Genomic DNA, 24,117 nt, shown 5'->3' on the forward strand with positions numbered 1-24,117 from the left:
TAAACAACATGGCCCCCCTAAGAACCACCAGGGTAAAAAATCGCGCTGAGCCGTGGATGCACAATACTGACCGCTATGAAAGCCAGAGACAAAAAATGCTCTGAATTTCATAAAAGTCAGTCAAAGCTTACCAAAAGCACGAGCAGTGAACTCCAAGCCCACGTGACTGAACTCAAACTAGAAAGAAACAGACTAAGAAATGACGTAAACTCCATGATAAAAACTGCAAAAAAAGATTTCATCAATGACAAAACTGAGGAAAACAAAAATAAACCACGTGAACTTTGGAAATTACTCAATAATCAACTAGGCTGCAGTAAAAAACTTAAAACCAGGTTCTCAAACATAAACATAAAGACGGACAACACGCTCATCACAGACAAACTGGATGTAGCCAATTACTTAAACACTTTCTTCACAAACATAGCCACAACACTGGTAAACAAACTACCCTCCCACTCAGGGCAGTATGGGGTAGAACACATAGTAGCATACTACAAGAACCTAGGCGTCCACAAAGACGATTTCAAACTGGAAATGGTAACGAGGTACTCAATAAACTGAGCGCCCTCCAACCGAACTAGGCCACTGGCCATGACAACATCCCCTCCAAATTCCTCAGAGACTCAGCAGCCGCCATCACCCCAGTCATCACACACATAATAAACCTCTCCATAAAACAGGGACACGTCCCCAAGGACTTCAAAATAGCGAGAGTAACACCCCTGCACAAAAAGGGCAGCAAATTAGACCCAGGCAACTACCGCCCTGTTTCTATCCTTACATCCATCTCGAAAGTCATGGAAAAAATAGTATACGAACAGGTCGAAAAGTACCTTACGGATAAAAATCTAATCTACGAATTCCAATCTGGCTTCAGAACATCCCACTCCACTGACACATGCCTTCTCTATTTGAACGACCACATCAAGCAAGAGGTGGACGCGGGCAAATACTGCGGCATGGTCATGCTAGACCTACAAAAGGCCTTCGACACTGTCAATCACACCATTCTGATTGACAAGCTAAAAGCAATTGGTTTTGATAGTTTATCAGTGAGCTGGATACAATCCTACCTGGAGGGGAGAGAACAGATGGTGGAGGTAAACGGTACCCTATCCCCCCCCCCCTCACAGTGAACTGTGGTGTTCCACAAGGAAGCATACTAGGACCACTACTGTTCCTAATTTATGCAAATGACATGTCGTCAGCTTGTGACTGCAACTTGTTCCTGTTTGCGGACGACTCAGCCCTGCTGGTCTCTGACAAGAACAAGTTACAGGTTGAAAAAACCCTCAGCTCGGAACTTGGCAAAATCTGCATATGGCTCGCCGACAACAAACTATCATTACACATGGGCAAAACAGAGTCCATTCTCTTCGGTTCAAATAACAAACTCAGCAAAACAGACGGCTTCTCAGTTACAGTGGGTGACAATATTGTCACAAGGAAAGATGAAATTACCTACCTGGGTTCCATCCTAGAGGCTAATCTTTCCTGTGACAAAATGGCATCCAATGTAATAAAAAAAGTCAATCAACGAACTCGATTCTTGTACCGGATCTCCTCCCTGGTAAACAAGAATACCCTGAAGACTCTGGCAGGAGCACTCATTCAAGGGTACTACGACTATGCTTGCACCTCATGGTACCAAAGCACCTCAAAGGCACTAAAAACCAAATTACAAACATCTCAAAACAAACTAGTCAGACTACTGCTTGACCTGACTCCTAGAACCCACCTCACCCCTGCACACTTTGCCAACCTAGGATGGCTTAGAGTAGACGACAGAGTACAGCAACTTGCAATGGGCCTGGTCTACAAGATACACTACACGACCAAGGTACCCATGTACATGTCAAAATACTTCCCAAAGGTCAGTGAATACCACGATCACAACACCAGAGGGAGCTCCACAAATCATGTAAAACCCAGATTCGGCTCAAACAAGGGACTAAACACGTTTCGCAATTATGCCACAACAATGTGGAACGCCCTACCCAAAGCTGTAAAGGAATGTAAATCACTACCCACCTTCAAAAACACTCTCAAAGAACACCTACGGGAGACTGCAATTCAAAACTGGCCCCTACAAATGTCCTAACCCAGTTGTACAATAAAGACCAAGCATGGCTTTGTCAGTATTCCAATGTACAGCCCCACCCAACCCCACCCCACCTACCCAACCTCCTCCAATGTACAGTTTCTATGTCAAATGTATGTCAGTATGATTGATTGATTGATTGAAAACTTAATTAACAGATTGCAGAATGGGTACAATACAGTACAGCTCAATACACACAATTGTTAAGGGGATGCAGACCAGAGAAAGACTTTCGTCTTGTTTACATCAGGGTCCCCCATTTTCAATTCATCAGGACATATATGACATACATGACATACAGATAGTCAGTACTGCTACATCTATACATTTATGACATACCAGATTTGCAAATACAGTACTGTTTGTGATACAGAAGGAGTCAAGAAAAGGGAGTATATACATTTGACGTAGAAACTGTACATTGGAGGAGGTTGGGTGGGGGCCCGGGGGGTTGGGTACATTGGGATATTGACAACCATACTGGGTAATTTACATTGGAGGTGGTTGGGGGGGGGGCACACTGTATAAACAAGTAAAACTGTACATTGAGGGGGGGGGGGGGGAGGCACTGTACAAACAAACAAAATTGTACATTGGACTATTGACAAAACCATACTAGGTAAATGACTGTACATTGGAGGGGGTTGGGTTAGGATATTTACAGGGGCCAGTGTTGAATTGCAGTCTCCCGTAGGTGTCCCTTGAGAGAGGTTTTGAAAGTGGGTAGTGATCCACATTCCTTTACAGCTTTAGGTAGGGCGTTCCACATTGATGTGGCATAATTGCGAAACGTGTTTAGTCCCTTATTTGAGCCGAATCTGGGTTTAACATGATTTGTGGAGCTCCCTCTGGTGTTGTGATCGTGGTATTCACTGACCTTTGGGAAGTATTTTGACATGTACATGGGTACCTTGGTCGTGTAGTGTATCTTGTAGACCAGGCCCATTGCAAGTTGCTGTACTCTGTCGTCTACTCTAAGCCATCCTAGGTTGTCAAAGTGGGCAGGGGTGAGGTGGGTTCTAGGAGTAAGGTCAAGCAGTAGTCTGACCAGTTTGTTTTGAGATGTTTGTAATTTTGTTTTTAGCGCCTTTGAGGTGCTTTGGTACCATGAGGTGCAAGCATAGTCGTAGTACCCCTGAATGAGTGCTCCTGCCAGAGTCTTCAGGGTATTCTTGTTTACCAGAGAGGAGATCCGGTACAAGAATCGAGTTCGTTGGTTGACTTTTTTTATAACATTGGATGCCATTTTGTCACAGGAGAGATTAGCCTCTAGGATGGAACCCAGGTAGGTAATTTCATCTTTCCTTGTGACAATATTGTCACCCACTGTAACTGAGAAGCCGTCGGTCTTGCTGAGTTTGTTATTTGAACCGAAGAGAATGGACTCTGTTTTGCCCATGTGTAATGATAGTTTGTTATCAGCGAGCCATATGCAGATTCTGCCTAGTTCCGAGCTGAGGGTTTTTTCAACCTGTAACTTGTTCTTGTCAGAGACCAGCAGGGCTGAGTCGTCCGCAAACAGGAACAAGTTGCAGTCACAAGCTGACGACATGTCATTTGCATAAATTAGGAACAGTAGCGGTCCTAGTATGCTTCCTTGTGGAACACCACAGCTCACTGTGAGGGGGGGGGATAGGGTACCGTTTACATCCACCATCTGTTCCCTCCCCTCAAGGTAGGATTGCATCCAGCTCACTGATAGACTATCAAAACCAATTGCTTTTAGCTTGTCAATCAGAATGGAGTGATTGACCGTGTCAAAGGCCTTTTGTAGGTCCAGCATGACCATGCCGCAGTATTTGCCTGCGTCCACCTCTTGTTTGATGTGGTCATTCAAATAGAGAAGGCATGTGTCAGTGGAGTGGGATGTTCTGAAGCCAGATTGGAATTCGTAGATTAGATTTTTTTCCGCTAGGTACTTTTCGACCTGTTCGTAGACTATTTTTTCCATGACTTTCGAGATGGAGGTGAGAATAGAAACAGGGCGGTAATTGCCTGGGTCTAATTTGCTGCCCTTTTTGTGCAGAGGGGTCACCCTCGCAATTTTGAAGTCCTTGGGGACGTGTCCCTGTTTTATGGAGAGGTTTATTATGTGTGTGATGATTGGGGTGATGGCGGCTGCTGAGTCTCTGAGGAATTTGGAGGGGATGTTTTCATGGCCAGTGGCCTTGTTAGGTTGGAGGGCGCTCAGTTTATTGAGTACCTCATCTGTTGTTACCATTTCCAGCTTGAAGTCGTCCTTGCGGACCCCTAGGTTTTTGTAGTAAGCTACTATGTGTTCTACCCCATAAAGCCCTGAGTGGGAGGGTAGTTTGTTTACCAGTGTTGTGGCTATGTTTGTGAAGAAAATTTTTAAGTAATTGGCTACATCCAGCTTGTCTGTGATGAGCGTGTTGTCCGTTTTTATGTTTATGTTTGAGAATCTGGTTTTAAGTTTTTTACTGCATCCTAGTTGATTATTGAGTAATTTCCAAAGTTCACGTGGTTTGTTTTTGTTTTCCTCAGTTTTGTCATTGATGAAATTCTTTTTTGCAGTTTTGATCATGGAGTTTACGTCGTTTCTTAGTCTGTTTCTTTCTAGTTTGAGTTCAGTCACGTGGGCTTATTCCAATGTACAGTGTCCCCCCCCCCTACCCAACCCCCCCCCCCCACCTCCAATGTACAGCCCCACCCCACCTACCCAACCTCCCCCAATGCACAGTTTCTATGTCAAATGTATATACTCTTCTTCTGGATTTTTTTAGTATCACAAACAGTACTGTATTTGAAAATCTGGTATGTCATAAATGTATAGATGTAGCACTGTCTATCTGTATGTCATGTGTGTCATATGATGAATTGAAAATGGGGGACCCTGATGGAAACAAGACGAAAGTCTTTCTCAGGTCTGCATCCTCTTAACAATTGTATGTATTGAGCTGTGAATGAATGAATGAATGAAAACTTTATTTAACAGATTGCAGAATGGGTACAATACAGTACGGCTCAATACATACAATTGTTAAGGGGATGCAGACCTGAGAAAGACGTTTGTCTTGTTTCCATCAGGGTCCCCCATTTTCAATTCATATAGACATTTATGACATACATAACATACATGACATTTATGGCATAGGGACATATAGGTATTTAGTACTGATACATTTGTGACATAGGCGGTATTCAAATATACAGTACTGTTACCCCTAGATCCTGACAGAGTATATACATATGATGGGGAGGGGACTGTACATTAGGAGGGGGTGGGTGGGTGGGAGGGGAATATACATACGGCGGGGAGGGAATATATACATGCGGTGGGGAGGAGACTGTCTATTAGGAGGTGGTGGGGGTTTTGGGCATTTACGGTGGCCAGTTTCGAATTGCAGCCTCCCGTAGGTGCTCTTTAAGGGCGGTTTTGAATGTGGGCAGGGATTCACATTCCTTTACAGCTTTGGGTAGGGCGTTCCACATTGTTGTGGCATAATTGCGAAACGTGTTTAGTCCCTTGTTTGAGCCGAATCTGGGTTTAACATGATTTGTTGAGCTTCCTCTGGTGTAGTGGTTGTGGTATTCACTGACCTTTGGGAAGTATTTTGACATGTACATGGGCACCCCGGTCGTATAGTGTATCTTGTAGACCAGGCCCATTGCAAGTTGCTGTACTCTGTCGTCTACTCTAAGCCATCCTAGGTTGGCAAAGTGGGCAGGGGTGAGGTGGGTTCTGGGGTTCAGGTCAAGTAGTAGTCTGACCAGTTTGTTTTGTGATGTTTGTAATTTTGTTTTAAGCGCCTTTGAGGTGCTTTGGTACCATGAGGTGCACGCATAGTCATAGTACCCTTGAATGAGTGCTCCTGCCAGAGTCCTCAGGGTATTCTTGTTTACCAGAGAGGAGATCCGGTACAAGAATCTAGTTCGTTGGTTGACTTTTTTTATTACATTGGATGCCATTTTGTCACAGGAAAGATTTGCCTCTAGGATGGAACCCAGGTAGGTAATTTCGTCTTTCCTTGTGACAATATTGTCACCCACTGTAACTGAGAAGCCGTCGGTCTTGCTGAGTTTGTTATTTGAACCGAAGAGAATGGACTCTGTTTTGCCCATGTGTAATGATAGTTTGTTATCAGCGAGCCATATGCAGATTTTGCCTAGTTCCGTGCTGAGGGTTTTTTCAACCTGCAATTTGTTCTTGTCAGAGACCAGCAGGGCTGAGTCGTCCGCAAACAGGAACAAGTTGCAGTCACAGGCTGACGACATGTCATTTGCATACTGTACTGTACCCATTCTGCAATCTGTTAATAAACTTTTCAATCAATCAATCAATAGAACGCCAGGTAGTTTGCAGGCTGTTTGACGAGGAAATGGGCAAAGACACAGCTCGTCACGCGATTGGCCAAACGCGTCAGTGGCCAATCAGAGAGCGTCAGTCAGTGCTAATCAGAGAGCGTCTCCGAGAAATGCGGCTAGGTTTCGTAATCACGCTGACAGGTGAGTTGAGTACAGTGACGTCACGTCCGGTCTACCTTCAGCCGTGTGTGTTTGTTCCTTCATGCATTTCGATGATTGCTCTGAAGTTGAAACTAAAGAAGATAAGTGATTTGTCTAGCCGCGTTTTTCTCAAAAGGTAAAGAAAAGAGGTCACCTGCCGCCGGCGGAATGTGTACTTTTGGTGAGTGCATTTCAGATGATATCTGTATCGGGGAAGTGTCTACACTGTAGGCCTGTCTGAACTACTAAACGGGTAGTAGGTAATAACGTTATATTGGCCTACAGGTGGGTCGCAGGTAGTAAGTAGTAATACGCACATACAGACCTCGGTGGACATGTGATAGGCATACACGAGGAAAACTTGCTGTCTTGCTTTAAAGTTTATGAATGAAGCTTGCAATTGAGTTTGCATTGTATGTTTATTTTTCACCGCTTTCGTTTTGTCAGCCTTAGAGCTGGTATTTCTGTAATTGATTGATTGATTGATTGAAAACTTTATTAACAGATTGCAGAATGGGTACAATACAGTACAGCTCAATACACACAATTGTTAAGGGGATGCAGACCAGAGAAAGACTTTCGTCTTGTTTACATCAGGGTCCCCCATTTTCAATTCATCAGGACATATATGACACACATGACATACAGATAGACAGTACTGCTACATCTATACAGATTTATGACATACCAGATTTGCAAATACAGTACTGTTTGTGATACAAAAAGAGTCCAGAAAAGAGTATATACATTTGACGTAAAAACTGTACATTGGGGGAGGTTGGGTAGGTGGGGGGGGGGGGGGGGGGCTGTACATTGGAGGTGGTACTTCGGTGGGTGGGGTGGGGTGGGGGGGGGGTCGGTTGGGCAGGAGGGGTGGGGGGGGGGGGGGACACTGTGCAACGTCCACGCTGATCACTAGGTTGCAAGATGTGTTGAGCCACATTTCCCCCGAATTACGTCATGTCAACTAAAGTTTATTTGTATATCCCATTCCCATTCCTACAATCACATTCTCAACCGGCTTTACTTTACAAGCCCACAATGGAACACCCCCTGATTGATTGAAAACTTTATTAACAGATTGCAGAATGGGTACAAATACAATACAGTACGGCTCAATACACACAATTGTTAAGGGGATGCAGACCAGAGAAAGACTTTCGTCTTGTTTACAGCAGGGTCCCCCATTTTCAATTCATAATGACATATATGACATACACAACTGTCGCAACAGAACAGATATATATCATGACATTTATGACAAACATGACATACAGATACAGTACTGTTACATTTATGACATACAAGATATGCAAATAATACATCCTGACCCAAACCCTCAATGAAGGTGAGGAAAACGCCCGGCAGATAAAAACCGGCAGTTTAATGAGATTAATGAAATCCCCCCCAACAAGGATGATCAGGCATACAATAGGATTCAGGAAAGACAAACGTTGCCTCGGTCAAATCTCGTCAACCGTAGATCCCTTGTGCGTGCGCACGCACACACACACACACCATTACAAAAAAAGGTGAAAGGTAGAGATGTTACATTTTGGTACAACAATCTTCAACTTTTCCAATACTAATGAAATGGTTGGTAGTGTGGCTGGATTGTGATGTTGTCATCTTACCCTCTGTACTATACTATACTGTCCTACTCCTAACCCCAGACAAGGAGAAGGGACCCGCTCGGTTGATGCAGAAAGGCCTGACTCTCATCCTGGTCGGCCATATCAGCTTCATCCTGGGAGCCATCGTGCACGGCAATGTCCTCCGTCACATCTCCAAGCCCAGCCGGCACCACATCAGCACCGAGTACACCACCGCCAACATCATCTCCGTCACCTCCGGCCTAATGGTCAGACTCGAGAGGTTTTTAGTTTTTCACAAACAATATAGGAATGTATCTTTGGTATCTATGCTTCTTTCTTAACACTAGCACAGCCGACAAGGGGTCACATGACCCCTGGGCATTTTCAATAAATGTATCCTCGTCACTCGGTCGAGCTCCAGCCCTGTCACTCAATGACTTTTCCTAAAAGTACCCGTTTTATCTGCAGCACGGTTTCTGAACATTCAAAATGACTTCAGGAAAATGTTATTAGAACGTTATTTCAGCTATTTCTGCTGAGCGGCCACCTCCCTCCCTCCTTGACCCTCCCTCCATTTCACTCTCTCCCTCCCTTTCTCTCTCTCCCTTTCTCTCCCCCCTCCCTTTCTCTCCCTCCCTCTCTCTCCCCCCTCCCTTTCTCTCCCTCCCTCTCTCCTTCTCCCTCCCTCTCCCTCCCTCTCTCTTTCTCCCTCTCTTTCCCTCTCTCTATACCTCCCTCTCCCTCCTTCTCACTTCCTCTCCCTCCCTCCCTCCCTCCCTCCCTCCCTCCCTCATTGACCGTCCCTCCCTTCTCTCCCTCCCATCTCCATTCGAAAGGCTGTCGGGTCATCTGACCCGTTCCCGGCGGGAATTAGTGTAATTTTCTACTGTCAACTTTCAGGGCCTGTATTTATCAAGCATCTTACCATTCAAGTTGGGAGTGCAGATCCGAGACCATATTGGCCCATAAGTCATAGTGAGTTGTCATGTCACCTGATCACTGATTATAGATCGGTGCTCTTGTGTTGGTATCACAAGTGTAACTGTAGCCTCTGTCACCTCAGTGAGCAGGACAGAGAGTTGCAGTGCTCGGAATACATTTTTAAGTGTTCACAAATTGATTTCTTAAAGGAAAAGAAGTAGAACTGGTGTCGAACTCTGTTCTACAGCTCCCAATTTCTCTAACCAGATTTCTGTAATCATCATTACACTGCTGTGGTTGGCAGAAATGCACATTGTGTCTTTGCCAAACTACTTGTGCATCATTGCTGACAAATGTTGACAAAGGATCTATAGGAAACACTGCTGTAGTTGAACTGTTTGTGTGGTTTGAATGCAGAGCATTGCGACGGGGATCATTGCCATAGTGGTGTCGAGGAACCTTCTTGCGTGGAAACTGGTAAGAACTGACTGTAACCATCAGCCTTAAAGGCAGAGTTCAGATCTTTGGAACCCTAGTCCTATTTCCTACTGATGTTGTCGATTAGTAGAATCGTTTCTCTGCACAATCCATGCTCATCCTCATACTAGCTCTGGCTTGTTAGCCACCAACAAATGAAAAGTCAATGGGGTCAAGCTCTTGTCTGTACAAGCTGACTGAAGCTCATTGACCTTTACAACACGGTGCACACCAAGTGATTTCAGTGAAATTCAGTCGGCTTGTACAGACAGGAGCTCGACCCCATTGCCTTTTTAAATGAGTTTGTGGCTAACTAGCTGGAGCTAGTATGAGGATGTGCTGTGTGGCAGAGCTTGGCTGTATAGTATGGATTGTGCCGAGAAAGGATTCTACTATGGCTGAGACGATATGCCATTTGGAAGAATAGATAAATTGGGAAAAAATTATTGATAAATATATATATTTTAATTATTATTATATATGTAACTATATATATATTTTTTTTTTTATTTAAAATATTATCACACACACACAAACTAACATTAAATAATTTTTTTTTTCTTTTTTAAGAAAAGTATTTTAAACTTATTTCTTTTTTCGATATTTGAATTGAAGCCACTTATCGATTTCACGCAGTTATCGATAAGTGGTCTCAGTCTCAGCCTTAGATTCTGCCAATCGACAACAACATTGTTAAGTAGGAAACAGCTGGGGTTCCAAAAAAGAGAACTATCCCAGCATGTCTTCTGTCCTCCCTCATTTTCTTTCTTTCTTTCTTTCTTTCTTTCTTTCTTTCTTTCTTTCTTTCTTTCTTTCTTTCTTTCTTTCTTTCTTTCTTTCTTTCTTTCTTTCTTTCTTTCTTTCTTTCTTTCTTTCTTTCTTTCTTTCTTTCTTTCTTTCTTTCTTTCTTTCTTTCTTTTTTTCTTTCCTTCTTTCTCAATTTAAAACACTTTATTGCCATGATAGTCTGTTCTTTAACCTGACCCGCTCTGTTATACAGAACCATCTGGGAAGTTGTCCTTTTGAAAGTGTTTGGAATAGGGCTGGCAATAAGGGAAAAAATACTCACACACCCGTAGCTGTCAGTAGTTCCTCAAAGGACGCTGATTGATCTGAACCACTTAGTTATCTGTTCTCGTGTTGAAGCAGACGGAATAACAATCACAACTAGAATGTCACTCGGGGGGGGGGGGGGGGGGGGGCGCTACACCTGCTCTACAGGTGAAGCATTGAGCATTTTCCTAGTGTGTAAATCCAGACAGTTCTCTCCTCTGTGGGTCCATATGACTCCATGTGACTCCATGTACCCAAGAGTGGATATATGTTATCTTGAGCAGCGACTGGACTTGATGCATCACGGTACTCCTGTGTTCAGTGATCCTGGTTATGAAAGCTCTAGTTATTTTTCCAATATATTTTCAAGGCCGCAGGGACATTTAAGCATATCGTATTGCATCAATATATGATGCCCAAATACATCTTCCAGAGTGAGGATTATTGAAGGTAGGTGTTTTATATGTAACATGTCATTGTTGACCCTCCCTCTCACCAGCACATCAGCCTTCTGATTGTCTCCTTCCTGAACGCACTGCTGTCAGCCGCCTGTAGCATTGGCTTGTATTGGCCATCAGCCTCACTGTCATCCACGACGGCCGAGGCTTGATGCAGGGCTGCAACGACACGCTGGTGCCAGTCGATGCTCGCTCACCGGTCAACGCCGAGTGCCCCTTCGACACAACGCGCATCTTTGTGAGTCTCCCTCTTAAATAAAATACACTTGATGTTTAGAATTTTAGTCTGGTTATTTTTATTTTTCACTACCAGGCATTTGTCACATAGTGGTCATCAATATATTCTTGATGTTAAAAAGTATCTCAGGTTTTTTTTTTTCACTAAACCAAAATGTAAGTTTTCCCTCCATAGTGTGTCAACTAGCGAAATATTGCTGTCTGATATAGTAGATTCCTTGAGCCTAGCCTGACGCATCAAACCCATGGAGCGTATGCAAGCTAGAATTCAATTTGGGTCTGAAAGTGGTACCTTGAGAAATCAACAAATTACTTGTCTGCAAAGATGGTCATCAATAAAGTCAATTTGACTTACCGTGGTGATGTGTTGGTGTCTTGTCTCTCATGCAGCACTGCCAGATGCAGTGATTACATTTAAGTACAATAAAAAGAGGATTTCTCCATTTATCTGTGTATTACCAAGCCAACAGGCTCTCGGTGTGCACTCAAGACATTTATATTACAGTTTAGAATAGAGCTTTGATTTTCTGCCCGAACCCGATTGCCGGGCTGTAATTTCTATACATTCCCCCAGACTTAAGTCAAGTTGTGTTTGTATGCATTTATTTTATATACACGCACATATATATAAATTAGGGCTGTCAATCAAAAATAATTAAAATATTTAATCGTGATAATCGCATGATTGTCCATAGTTAACTGTGATTAAGCACACATTTCTTTTATATATTCAAAATCTACCTTAACCTCTTAACAGGCACCCAGAACAGTGGCAATTTTTTTTACTTGAACTTGAGGACTGCATAATTTTTTTTGCAAAGCTTAGCTTTATACTTATAGCACATGCATGAGCCTGGTCTCTTTTGAAAGATAACATTCTGAAGTTACTAATGCAAAAAAGGAGAATCACTTTTAGTGCTAACGAAATAGAGTAACCGGTGGGTCTGAACTTGAGTTGAACTTGTGTACTCACATTTTTCTGTAGTGGTTGCAAGATTCCATATTCCAATATTCCAGCATAGAGGTATAAGCTGGAAAACACTGCGGTTCCATAGCGTGAAGTCTTATGTAGAACCGGTCCAAATTTGATAAAAATCCGTTCAGAAATGGGTCTTTGAGAGACGTCAGAGTAAAACCGACGACAAAAACAAAAGCTTTCCAAAATCCATTTCCTCATCCACTGCCGTGTGTTCTGAAGTCTGAATCACTTCTGGTTTTCGCTTGTCAACTTTCACCTAGTTCCCTTATTTGCACCCCCCCACGTGGGGTATCATTGCGTACACGTAAACGTACACTCGTTGGCTACAATGCTGACCAATAATTTTTGCCATCAGCGGATGATTGGCAGTTCTGGAGTGTCTGGAGTCTGGGGTGGTCATCTGACGTGCGGTGCATAAACATGCCTGACATATCATCATGTAACTCAAGAACCGAGGCACGGATTTGGTCGAGTGAGGTGGCGTTCGAACGGCAACAAATTGATCTTTCGAATGGTATATTATATGTTCAGCGAGAAATGCAGCCCCGAGCCGGTATTGATTGATTGAAAACTTTATTAACAACATTGCAGAATGGGTACAATACAGTACGGCTCAATACACACAATTGTTAAGGGGATGCAGACCAGAGAAATACTTTTGTCTTGTTTACATCAGGGTCCCCCTGGTAGATGCTCGCAAAGTGCCGCGAGTGCTCACGACGTGCGTGACGGCCCGTATACCGGCGCATGCACATTACATTTTTTAAGTGTTTAATACTCTTATCAACATGGGAGTGGACAGATATGCTTGCTTTATGCAAATGTATGTTCACATTACTCACTAATATGAGTACTGACTAGGGTTGGGCATCGTTTGGATTTGAAGGTGCAGGTCAAAACAGGTCACAGCTTATTTCGCAGGAGATATATATATTTTTTTTTATCTTTAATTTTTTTTATACTAATTCACATTTTCAGTTGACTTGATACAGTTTAATTTGGTTGCTGTACTGTAACTAGGGTATTAATTAACAAAGTACATTTTTCTTTTTCTTTTAAGAATAGAAATTAAGAATCGAAATGCAAATATGCTACTTCCTATTAGAACCGGTTTTCGGTGCCCAAACCTAGTACTGACACAATGTGTGTGTCCAACTTTACTCTTATAAAAGGTTCACTAAAACATCCCCTGTCTTTTTAGGCATTAAAACCATACGATGGACCGCAATGCATCGCAACAACAGACTCATTGTACAACAGGCACATTGGTAAACAAGCTGTACCATTACTCAAAGATCATTCCCTGGATGATTACACTTTTAAAGCAAATCACATAATGTAATTGTGTCCAACCAAAGTGTCACAAAAACATCCCATTCTACACATAATGTAATTGTGTCCAACCTCACATGGGAAAAAGAAAGGGTCACAAAAACATCCCATTCTGCTATGTGGAATCAAAGCGGTCCAACTGAATGGAGTCAAATGTTAATATCTTGCCAACCGAGACTAATATACTTTTGTACAATACAACCGACGTTCTCTCTATCCCCCTCTCACACAGTACCATGTGAGAGGTTATTTTCATTGTCTGGTACACACAGACACATACATACAAGAATTTACTCAGAAATGTTTGTCTGAAGAAGTCTGGCCATGCTAGATGCATTTAACAGTGACTCGTGGCACGGTGTTGGGTGTTAGGTGGATGTAGTGTGGAAGTCTTTTTGTCAGTCGCAATTCAACAAGAATCTTGCCATCTGTGTATCCCCACCACTACCATCTCTCTCTCTCTCTCTCTCTCTCTCTCTCTCTCTCTCTCTCTCTCTCTCTCTCTCTCTCTCTCAGGACACTACCCTAGCATTGTGGACCCCCTGTGCGATATTAGCGGCCGTGGAGGCTGCTCTGTCCGTGTTGTGTTTCATCGTGGGTCTGATTCTCCGCGGACTTGGACCCTGTGGCTACAGCTACATTAAAGAGCAGGTGTGTGTGATATAGGTGGGGTGGTGGGTGCTTCCAGTGTGTACTTTTGTTTATCATTTTTGGGGGTGGGAGGTGTCTGTCTCTCTCACTCACACTCTCCCTCACTTTCTCATGCTCTCACACACATTTCACTCACTTGCACCACATACACACACTGATACACACATACATACATGTGTACTCACTCATACAGTACACACACACACTGATACACACATACATGTGTACTCACTCTCCTTGTCTCGCACATATACTCGCATGCCCACATACTTGCTTTTTCTCTGTTCATTCTTTCACTCCTCAATCACACACTCACACACACACTCCCTGCACCACATGCACACTACACATTGATTGATTGAAAACTTTAACAGATTGCAGAATGGGTACAGTACAACTCAATACACACAATTGTTAAGGGGATGCAGACCAGAGAAAGACTTTCGTTTTGTTTACATCAGGGTCCCCCATTTTCATCTAATCTAATCTAATCATGACATTTATGACATGCATGACATACAGATATACAGTACTGTTACATTTGTGACATACAAGATATGCAAATATACAGTACTGTTAAACAGAGATCCTAACAGTAAATATATGACATACGACGGGGAGGGAAATGTACATTAGGAGGGGGTGGGAGGGTGTTTTTGACATTTACGGGGGCTCACACTCTCCTCTCCATTTGTCCTCCCTCCCTCATGTCTTGCTGCAGTTGGAGGAGGAGGCACTGAGTGATCGCAGCACAGTGGACCCAGGGTTCCCCAACCAAAGCCGACGCCTGATTGGACAGCGCTTCAACGCTGACGCGTGATTGGACGTGTTACAGGGAAACACTCTGTGTAGAGCAGTGGTTCTCAACCCGTCATATCAAACTCAGATTGATACACATTAGGCTGTGGACCCACGTCTGATGAGATTCTCTCTTTTGTTGTTGGAGATGAGTCCAGAGTTCCATAACCAACTAAGCTGGGCAGATAACAGTGGAGAGAGAGAACGAAACCTATTTCTTATACATCCTCATATTGGGAAAACTTCTAGGTAGTGAAATAATAGTGAAATGAAACTATTCCCCACGTTGTTTGGGGGGGATCCCCTGGAGCCCCCTCAAAGACCCCTAGGGTTCCCTGGACCCCATGTTGAGACCCACTGCTGGTTCGAGGACTGCACATTAAAACCCCTGTTTCCAACAGTGTGATTATCAACTGCAACTCTAAACTCTGCTGACCTTCAAGTAGTGACCTGTTGAAGTCAATGATGGAAACGTTGGCTTCGTTTTGGATCGCAGTACCTCCACCTTTCTTTTAATAGAGTAATTGTAGCGTGTGTTTGTTGATATATTTTCAATATGAGGACAACGTATCATATCGGCATTAATTTAGCATTATTTGAGCAGATATTGTTATTGCACTGGAACTTGCAATATAATTGTTTATGGTCTACTCCTGTGTAACACATTTGGTCATTTAAAATGAGGACCATGAAGGTTCAACCATGTGGAATTGTCTACACAGTCCTTACGCCCAGCCGGAAAGAGAATTGTGTCGATTCCACCACTAGTTTATTAGCTTACAGTATGCAACGCGAGTCCATGTGGTTGAGCCTACGCTGCCCTCCTTTCAAATGAGTGGACGAATCGACACTAGTTTGAAACTCTTTCAGTAGTATATTGTGGCAATACATTGACCTGCTCTCTACCTTTAACCCTTAGCAGGGTTCGCATAAGGTCCTTGAAGTGCTTAAAGTGCTTGATTTTTGAAAAAAATAAGTCAAGGCCTGGAATTCCTTGAAAACAGCCAATTTTTTAACACAGTGCTTAAAAAGTCCTTGGAATTCAAATTCAATCATTCGCATTGAACGTTTTCATCCATGATAACATTTTTCAGAATCAAGAAATCATTTTTATAATTTTTTTTGTGTAACTAATTGTCGGAAATTGGTTTTAAGCCATACATATTGGATCAGCTTTTTTTCTCTATAAAAACAGCATTTCAAAGTTAATTGTATCCTTTTAAATGCCCTTTTAAGGGTGGGTACTACTACGTTGCCAACATGAGATAATGTTTGTGCCACTATTTGTATTTTAGTGCTGACATTCGTCTTCAAATGAAAGTTGGAAGCATTTCATTTGATTAAAAAAATATATTTTCTAAGCAGCTCTGAATTATTATTTTAAACATTTTTACTGAACATTTACAATGAAGGATATGAAAAAAGCACAGTGGAGGATCAGGGTTAAGTCTGTGTGTACACTCATTCAGGCATGTATACTTGTATTAAATGTGTGTGTTGGCATGTGTGCATGCATGCATGTATGTACATGTATTTATGTATGGGATTGCAAGTGTGTGTGTGCGTGTTTGTATGCGTACGCCTGCATGCGAGTGCATTTGCGTACACATAGAGTGCACGTATTTTCACGATTTTCTGTACATCTGTCAAGTGGTGTCAGGGAGGCTCAGCTGCTGCTACAGTCCCCCCCCCCCCCAACACATGAACGGAAGATCAGATCAGCCATGAAACGGTTAATCTAGCTCTCTGTTTAATCGAGCGGAACAGCATCTTTGCACGCAATGCTGATGCCCAGCTGTGTGTATGTGTGTGTGGGGGGGGGGGGGATATTGACATGGAGCAGTGACTGATAGCAATCATAACAAATACTTACATATACCACAGGGCCATTTGAGTGAGGGGGAGGGTGAAAGGGAATGGCATACATAGATGCAATCAAAAATACAGATGTCTTTTAATGGATGAGGCAAAGCACAGGATAACTCCAGGCTCTTAGCCATTTATCCTGGAGTTTTACAAGTGATACCAAGTCATTCCAGCCATGCTGTGTTGACTCTCAATTCTTTGTTTGTTTACTTGGTGGTGTCTTGTCCCAGGACCCCAGACCATCGGAGGCCCTGAGCCCCAGGTTTATGTGTACATTAATGGCACTGATTTCAATTGGATTATGTGCCCATGCAAGCATGGTTTTATTCGAGAGGGGCCCCAGTATACTTTTTAAAAAAGGCCCTAAAAAATAGTATTCCAGAGGTTATAAAACATTTTCTTTCTGGGGGAGCCTGTGCTCTTTCTCCCCCAGGGTCCCCTAGTGGTATAACCAGGCTATGTCGGGACTCATAGGCCATGAGATCCATTCAAAAGCCATTTTACAGATAAAAATTATAATAATAATAATGTATGATGCATAAATTGTTTGGGAGAATCAGTGGGAATATTGGTAATTCCTGAAAAGTTGGGTTTGAGATGTAGGGGAGCAATTTCTCTTAATCACATATTGTGTATTCTGTAAGACTTCCAGATGTGGCTTGTTTATTTCCTAAGCACACCAAATGTGGGATATACTGTACCTTTCATGATTTTATTGTTTTCTAGTTGTTTTATATTTTAATGTGTTTATATACTGTTTACGATACACAGATTGGTGCTCAATGTCATTCATTGTTGCAGATCTCCCATTGAATGATGATTATTGTCACTGTCACAGATGTAATTATATTGCATGTTTTAGAATAAGGAATGTCTTGGTTAATTTTTCTCAGAAGGCTGTTGGACTCATCTGCACTACTGCCCATTATGTATTATTTCACAGTCATTTTGTTTTTCTTGAAAATAAAGTCCAAGCCAACTTGTTTTCACTACGCATTTAAGTCCTTCAAGTGTCTTTGTAAAGGTAATTTCTCTACATGGAATGTAATTTCTATTTGTGGCCATGTCCCTCTTCAAGCACAGTATAGCCTGTCGTCTTTGGGCTTATACCATATAACCCACAAGCAGGGGAAAAGGCACTGAACAGTCTCCCCTTATTGGCTGTATTAAATGCCTCCTGCATTTCCGAACGCTTACTACAATAATTGTAATGTATGTAAGCGGTTTTGTGCGATTTGTCTGCGCGTTCACGGTAGTGTACAAGATACACTACATGACCAAGGTACCCATGTACATGTCAAAATACTTCCCAAAGGTCGGTGAATACCACAACCACAACACCAGAGGGAGCTCCACAAATCATGTTAAACCCAGATTCAGCTCAAACAAGGGACTAAACACGTTTAGCAATTATGCCCAGGGCCGGATTAACGACCGGGCCGTCCGGGCCGCGGCCCGTGGGCCTCTAGTGATGAGGGGCATCAAAAAAAAAAAAATTAAATAAAAAAAAAAAAAAAAAATTGGCCCCCGTCACTAGAGGCCCCAACATTGGCCCCTCGTCACTAGAGGCCTTTTGGAGGCCCCTCGTCACAAGAGGCCCCAAATTAGTATTATTATTTTTTTAACTTTTATTTTTTTGGAGGCCCCTCGTCACTAGAGGCCCCAAATTATTATTATTTAGTCAACAAAAATATTTCATCAACTAAAATATACAGTACGTCACACCCTGCCGTCTGCAAGTGGCTAATCTTGAGTATTTTTTCTCCTCTTCATAAGAGTTTTCCGTTTGAGGTAAAAACAGCAATAAAAAGTCAAAACTTGCATCTCCACATCCCAGCCCCGACACCTGAATACTTTTCCCAATGGATTTCCAGTTCCGCATTCGCGTTCTGCACTCTGATTGGCCACTGACGTTTCTGGTAGCGCCAATCGTGTGACGCCTCTTTCTTTCACCGGTTAAGCTTAGGCACTCTTTCGAAGTTGGTTAAGGTTAGAGTTTGTCTTAGAGCAGGGCGATAGAACACCAGCCCTGATTCCATACTCTAACCTCTTTTATACATACATACATACATACATACATACATACATACATACATACATACATACATACATACATACATACATACATACATACACCCACCCCCACCTAATAGACAGTCCCCTCCCCACCGTATGTAATGTATATATTCTCTCCCCACCGTATGTATTTTTCTCTCCCACCCACCCACCCCCTCCTAATGTACAGTCCCCTCCCCATCATATGTATATACTCTCTGTCAGAATCTATGGGTAACAGTACTGTATATTTGCATATCATATATGTCACAAATGTAACAGTACTATATACCTGTATGTCATGTATGTCCCTATGCCATAAATGTCATGATGTCATATATGTTGTGCATGTCATACATGTCACTATGAATTGAAAATGGGGGACCCTGATGTAAACAAGACAAACGTATTTCTCTGGTCTGCATCCCCTTAACAATTGTGTGTATTGAGCCGTACTGTATTATTTGTACCCATTCTGCAATCTGTTAAATACAATTTTCATTAATTCATTTATTCACAGACAGTAACACAGGGCAAAAACACATTTCAACCCCCTCCCTTCCCTAATTATAATTTAAATTGACATTCACGTAAAAGTAAGCTTACTATTCTAATATTATATTCTTGTCTCCAAAGTGTGTGCATGTTTTTTTTCTTCCTGAGGATGGCGCCATCCCCCCATCTAAACATGATGTGTTTCTTTTCACTTCTTGATTGATTGATTGATTGAAAACTGTATTAACAGATTGTAGAATGGGTACAGTACAGTACAGTACAGCTCAATAATTGTTAAGGGGATGCAGACCAGAGAAAGACTTTCGTCTTGTTTACATCAGGGTCCCCCATTTTCAATTCATCATAACATATATGACATACATGACATACAGATAGACAATACTGCTACATCTATACATTTATGACATACCAGATTTGCAAATACAGTACTGTTTGTGATACGAAAAGAGTCCAGAAAAGAGAGCATATACATTTGACGTAGAAACTGTACATTGGAGGAGGTTGGGTAGGTGGGGTGGGGGGGGGGGGACTGTACATTGGAGGTGGTTCGGTGGGTGGGTGGGGGACACTGTACAACTGTACAAGCAAAACTGTACATTGGAATATTGACAAAACCATACTTGGTCATTTACTGTACATTGGAGGGGATTGTGTTAGGACATTTACAGGCGCCAGTTTCGAATTGCAGTCTCCCGTAGGTGTTCTTTGAGAGTGTTTTTGAAAGTGGGTAGTGATTCACATTCCTTTACAGCTTTGGGTAGGGCGTTCCACATTGATGTGGCATAATTGCGAAACGTGTTTAGTCCCTTGTTTGAGCCGAATCTGGGTTTAACATGATTTGTGGAGCTCCCTCTGGTGTTGTGATCGTGGTATTCACTGATCTTTGGGAAGTATTTTGACATGCACATGGGTACCTTGGTCGTGTAGTGTATCTTGTAGACCAGGCCCATTGCAAGTTGCTGTACTCTGTCGTCTACTCTAAGCCATCCTAGGTTGTCAAAGTGGGCAGGGGTGATCAAAGTCCTTTTAGCTTGGCCCTCAGAGCCCACCACTTCTAAATATTCTATATATTTTTTAAAGTGACATATAAAAACGCCACTGTGCGTGCGTGCACGTGTATGTGTGTGTGGGGGGGGCCTCCACAAGAATCTGGCCCAGGGGCCTCTGAAGTCTTAATCTGGCCTTGATTATGCCACATTATGTCAATGTGGAACGCCCTACCCAAAGCTGTAAAGGAATGTGAATCACTACCCACTTTCAAAAACACTCTCAAAGAACACCTACGGGAGACTGCAATTCTAAACTGGCCCCTGTAAATGTCCTAAACCAATCCCCTCCAATGTACAGTAAATGACCAAGTATGGCTTTGTCAATATTCCAATGTACAGTGTCCCCTACCCAACCCCCCCCCCCCCCCCCCAACCACCTCCAATGTACAGTTCCCCCCCCCACCCAACCCCACCCCACCTACCCAACCTCCTCCAATATAGTTTCTACGTCAAATGTATATACTCTCTTTTCTGGACTCTTTTTGTATCACAAACGGTACTGTATTTGCAAATCTGGTATGTCATAAATGATAAATGTATAGATGTAGCAGTACTGTCTATCTGTATGTCATGTGTGTCATATATGTTATGATAAATTGAAAATGGGGGACCCTGATGTAAACAAGACGAAAGTCTTTCTCAGGTCTGCATCCCCTCAACAATTGTATTGAGCTGTACTGTACTGTACCCATTCTGCAATCTGTTAATAAAGTTTTCAATCAATCAATCAATCAATCAATCAATCAATCAATCAATCGTTCACGGTGAGTGCGCGGTCGTGCTGTGCTGCTGGCTGCAGACGACCGCAGCTGCAAACCCAGAGAGCTGACTGTCTGTCTGCAACACAGACCCAGAGAGCTGACTGTCTGTCTGCAACACAGACCCAGAGAGCTGACTGTCTGTCTGCAACACAGACCCAGAGAGCTGACTGTCTGTCTGCAACACAGACCCAGAGAGCTGACTGTCTGCAGAGAGAGGAGCAACACAGACAGCGGCTGCTGCAGAAGAGACGGGCAGAGTGAACGGTGTGTCAGTGGTGTCGAAACGGCACTTGTTCTGATCAAGATCGACGTTCGACCATTATCCTCTTTACTCAAAGGTGAATCCTTATGATTTCTAATATTGGAACTGTGTTACTCGTAGGTACTGTTCGATGTTGGCATGATCGATGCATGGTAAACTTAAATGAGCGTGATGATGAATAGTATGACCTAAGCCGCATTACCGAATAATGCATCATGATGTCTCCACACACAGTGCCGAGCTGCGCACTGTGCTGCTGCGTTGGGCTTGCGATCATATAAATACAGCTACATTTGGGGGGGGGATTCATCTTTCCTTTTCAACCGGATAGTAATTGCTTTTGTTTGGGATTTTTAAATTGGTGCATCAGGTAGCTCAACATGAATGTTTTTGGTAAACTAACCAAGTGCTCCTCCATTGAGTGAGCAAAGAGCGAAGACATGCAGAGGTGCGTGTGTGGGAACACTGTGCCCTGGCTGGGTGGACGCGAGCATAGCAGGGGGTGGGGGGGTCCCATTGCTTGCACTTGTACCTTATTGTTGAGCATTGAATTTCAATAATTAACGCGGTTTTGGTTTGTCATTGACATCCCTGTCAACCAAAACGCCTGCTGACTCAAAGTGAACGTGAATAATTGCTAGGTTGCCTGTAGCATGTAGTTGCCTGGCCAACCTCACACAAACATGCCCAGAGATGCGTGTGCAGGTGGAACGTTAGATGCAATTGAAAACTGCTGATATCAAGGGAAAGGCTGTACAACATAGTAGGTTATAGACTAGTACAATAGTGTGAAAAGGGCATGTGTGCTACTGCCCTCACAAAAAGTAGCAATTACATTTTTAGTCACTAGGCTATTATGATGGTAATGACCAAAGGATGATGGAAATACTATATTATTTTACCATGGTATTATTTATAATAATAATTTATTATTTATTTATTACATGGTGATACATACAGTACCTTTATTTTACCATGGTAGTACCATGTTCTTGGTTTGTAATGGCATTACAGTAATAGCAGATCAAGGCTATTAGTCTTTAATTAGTTCATGAACATTTTGATCATGTCAGAATAATTTCATGCATATAACTGAAAGATTGATATCTTGTTGATCCTGCTTTGGATTTCTCTGTGTGCATGCATCTACAGGTGTGGGTTAATTGACACACAGCCTTGCATCTCTCATTCTGAACTACAAATAAGCCCATCAATTATCCATTCATTATTATTATTTTATTTTTGTCATACGTCTCGCATCTGTTGTGAATAAAACCATTATTTTTCTATGGCTGTCTCAGGAGAGGATGGCCAGTGCCTTCTGCACCAGGAGAAGGAACCTTTTATGAAGTCAACAGATGATACGGGGGAAACGTGGAAACAAAGAAGGCGGGATAAACAAATAGACATGAGAGAGAGAGGCTGACTGTAAGGACTCAACACATGAGGAGAGAGAGAGAGAGGACTCAACTCATGAGGAGAGAGAGAGGCTGACTAAGGACTCAACTCATGAGGAGAGAGAGAGGCTGACTAAGGACTCAACGCATGAGGAGAGAGAGAGGCTGACTAAGGACTCAAAGATGAGGAGAGAGAGAGGCTGACTGTGTGATCCCGTAAACCCAGGGAAGGCTATTCAGTCTGGGGGATGACATCACAACGAGGACTCTCCTGCGTTTGTGGAGAGAGGCCGTGTTTCTCACCATACTAACAATGAATCTTCGCTGCTGTTTGGATTGACTCTACAATAGTTTGGATTCATAATTTGGATTTCAAGATACCATAAGGATGCTGCACAAGACAATGGGATACTGAAATGAGGATTACGCACGAATGCAAGGAGCCTGTTCCCTTCTCTCCCTCCTACCTTGTACCCTACTGCACATCGGATGAGTTGGGATGCCGCCAGCATAATAATACAGCCAGTGATGTGCAGTACACCTACACCTACCAGGATACATAGAGTATACCTACCTATTGACCTAATTACATCTACACATTATTGAATAGTGGGGGGTCATAGTATATCAAACTCCCCTGTCAGCAGTATTTCACATCCTCAGCAGTATACCAACTCTTCCTCAGCAGCATACCTCCTCAGCAGTATACCAACTCTTCCTCAGCAGCATACCTCCTCAGCAGTATACCAACTCCTCCTCAGCAGTATACCTCCTTCTCAACAGTATACCTCCTTCTCAGCAGTATGCCACCTCCTCAACTATCACCACTAAACCAACAGGAAAGTGTCAAAGCAATAAGCTATTAACCAGCGCAACATCAATGTCTGCGGCAGGAAACCATACTTCTGGAGGTCGTTGATATGTGATTCATTTGAGTCAGGTAATTGTTTTCTTTTTTCCGTCATCGTCAAGAAACGTTGGGAATCACGATGAGGCTAAGGGGAGACGAGAGGGGCCGGTCCTCACACACCTCGATGGTCTCCGGCAGACTCCTCTCCGTCCTCCTCCCCCTCTCCGTGCTCTCTCTCTCCCGCCTCGTGGCCCCGGCTCTGTCCATCCACGCCGAGCTGGTGGAGAGC

The 24,117-nt window shown here is 43.0% G+C and overlaps 1 protein-coding gene across 1 annotated transcript; it reads left to right on the forward strand.

Annotated features, from left to right (window-relative positions):
• The first annotated feature begins 6,612 nt into the window (after positions 1 to 6,612).
• Positions 6,613 to 17,909, forward strand: krtcap3 (keratinocyte associated protein 3). The gene is given in 7 exon segments (XM_084337918.1): positions 6,613 to 6,752; positions 8,245 to 8,432; positions 9,505 to 9,564; positions 11,117 to 11,180; positions 11,183 to 11,313; positions 14,140 to 14,274; positions 14,996 to 17,909. Coding segments are annotated over 7 exon segments (690 nt in total). The 5' UTR covers positions 6,613 to 6,739; the 3' UTR covers positions 15,095 to 17,909.
• The last annotated feature ends 6,208 nt before the right edge of the window (positions 17,910 to 24,117 follow it).

The sequence above is a fragment of the Notolepis coatsorum genome (genome assembly GCF_963971535.1).
Source record: "Notolepis coatsorum genome assembly, chromosome: 2".
Lineage (NCBI taxonomy): Eukaryota > Metazoa > Chordata > Actinopteri > Aulopiformes > Paralepididae > Notolepis > Notolepis coatsorum.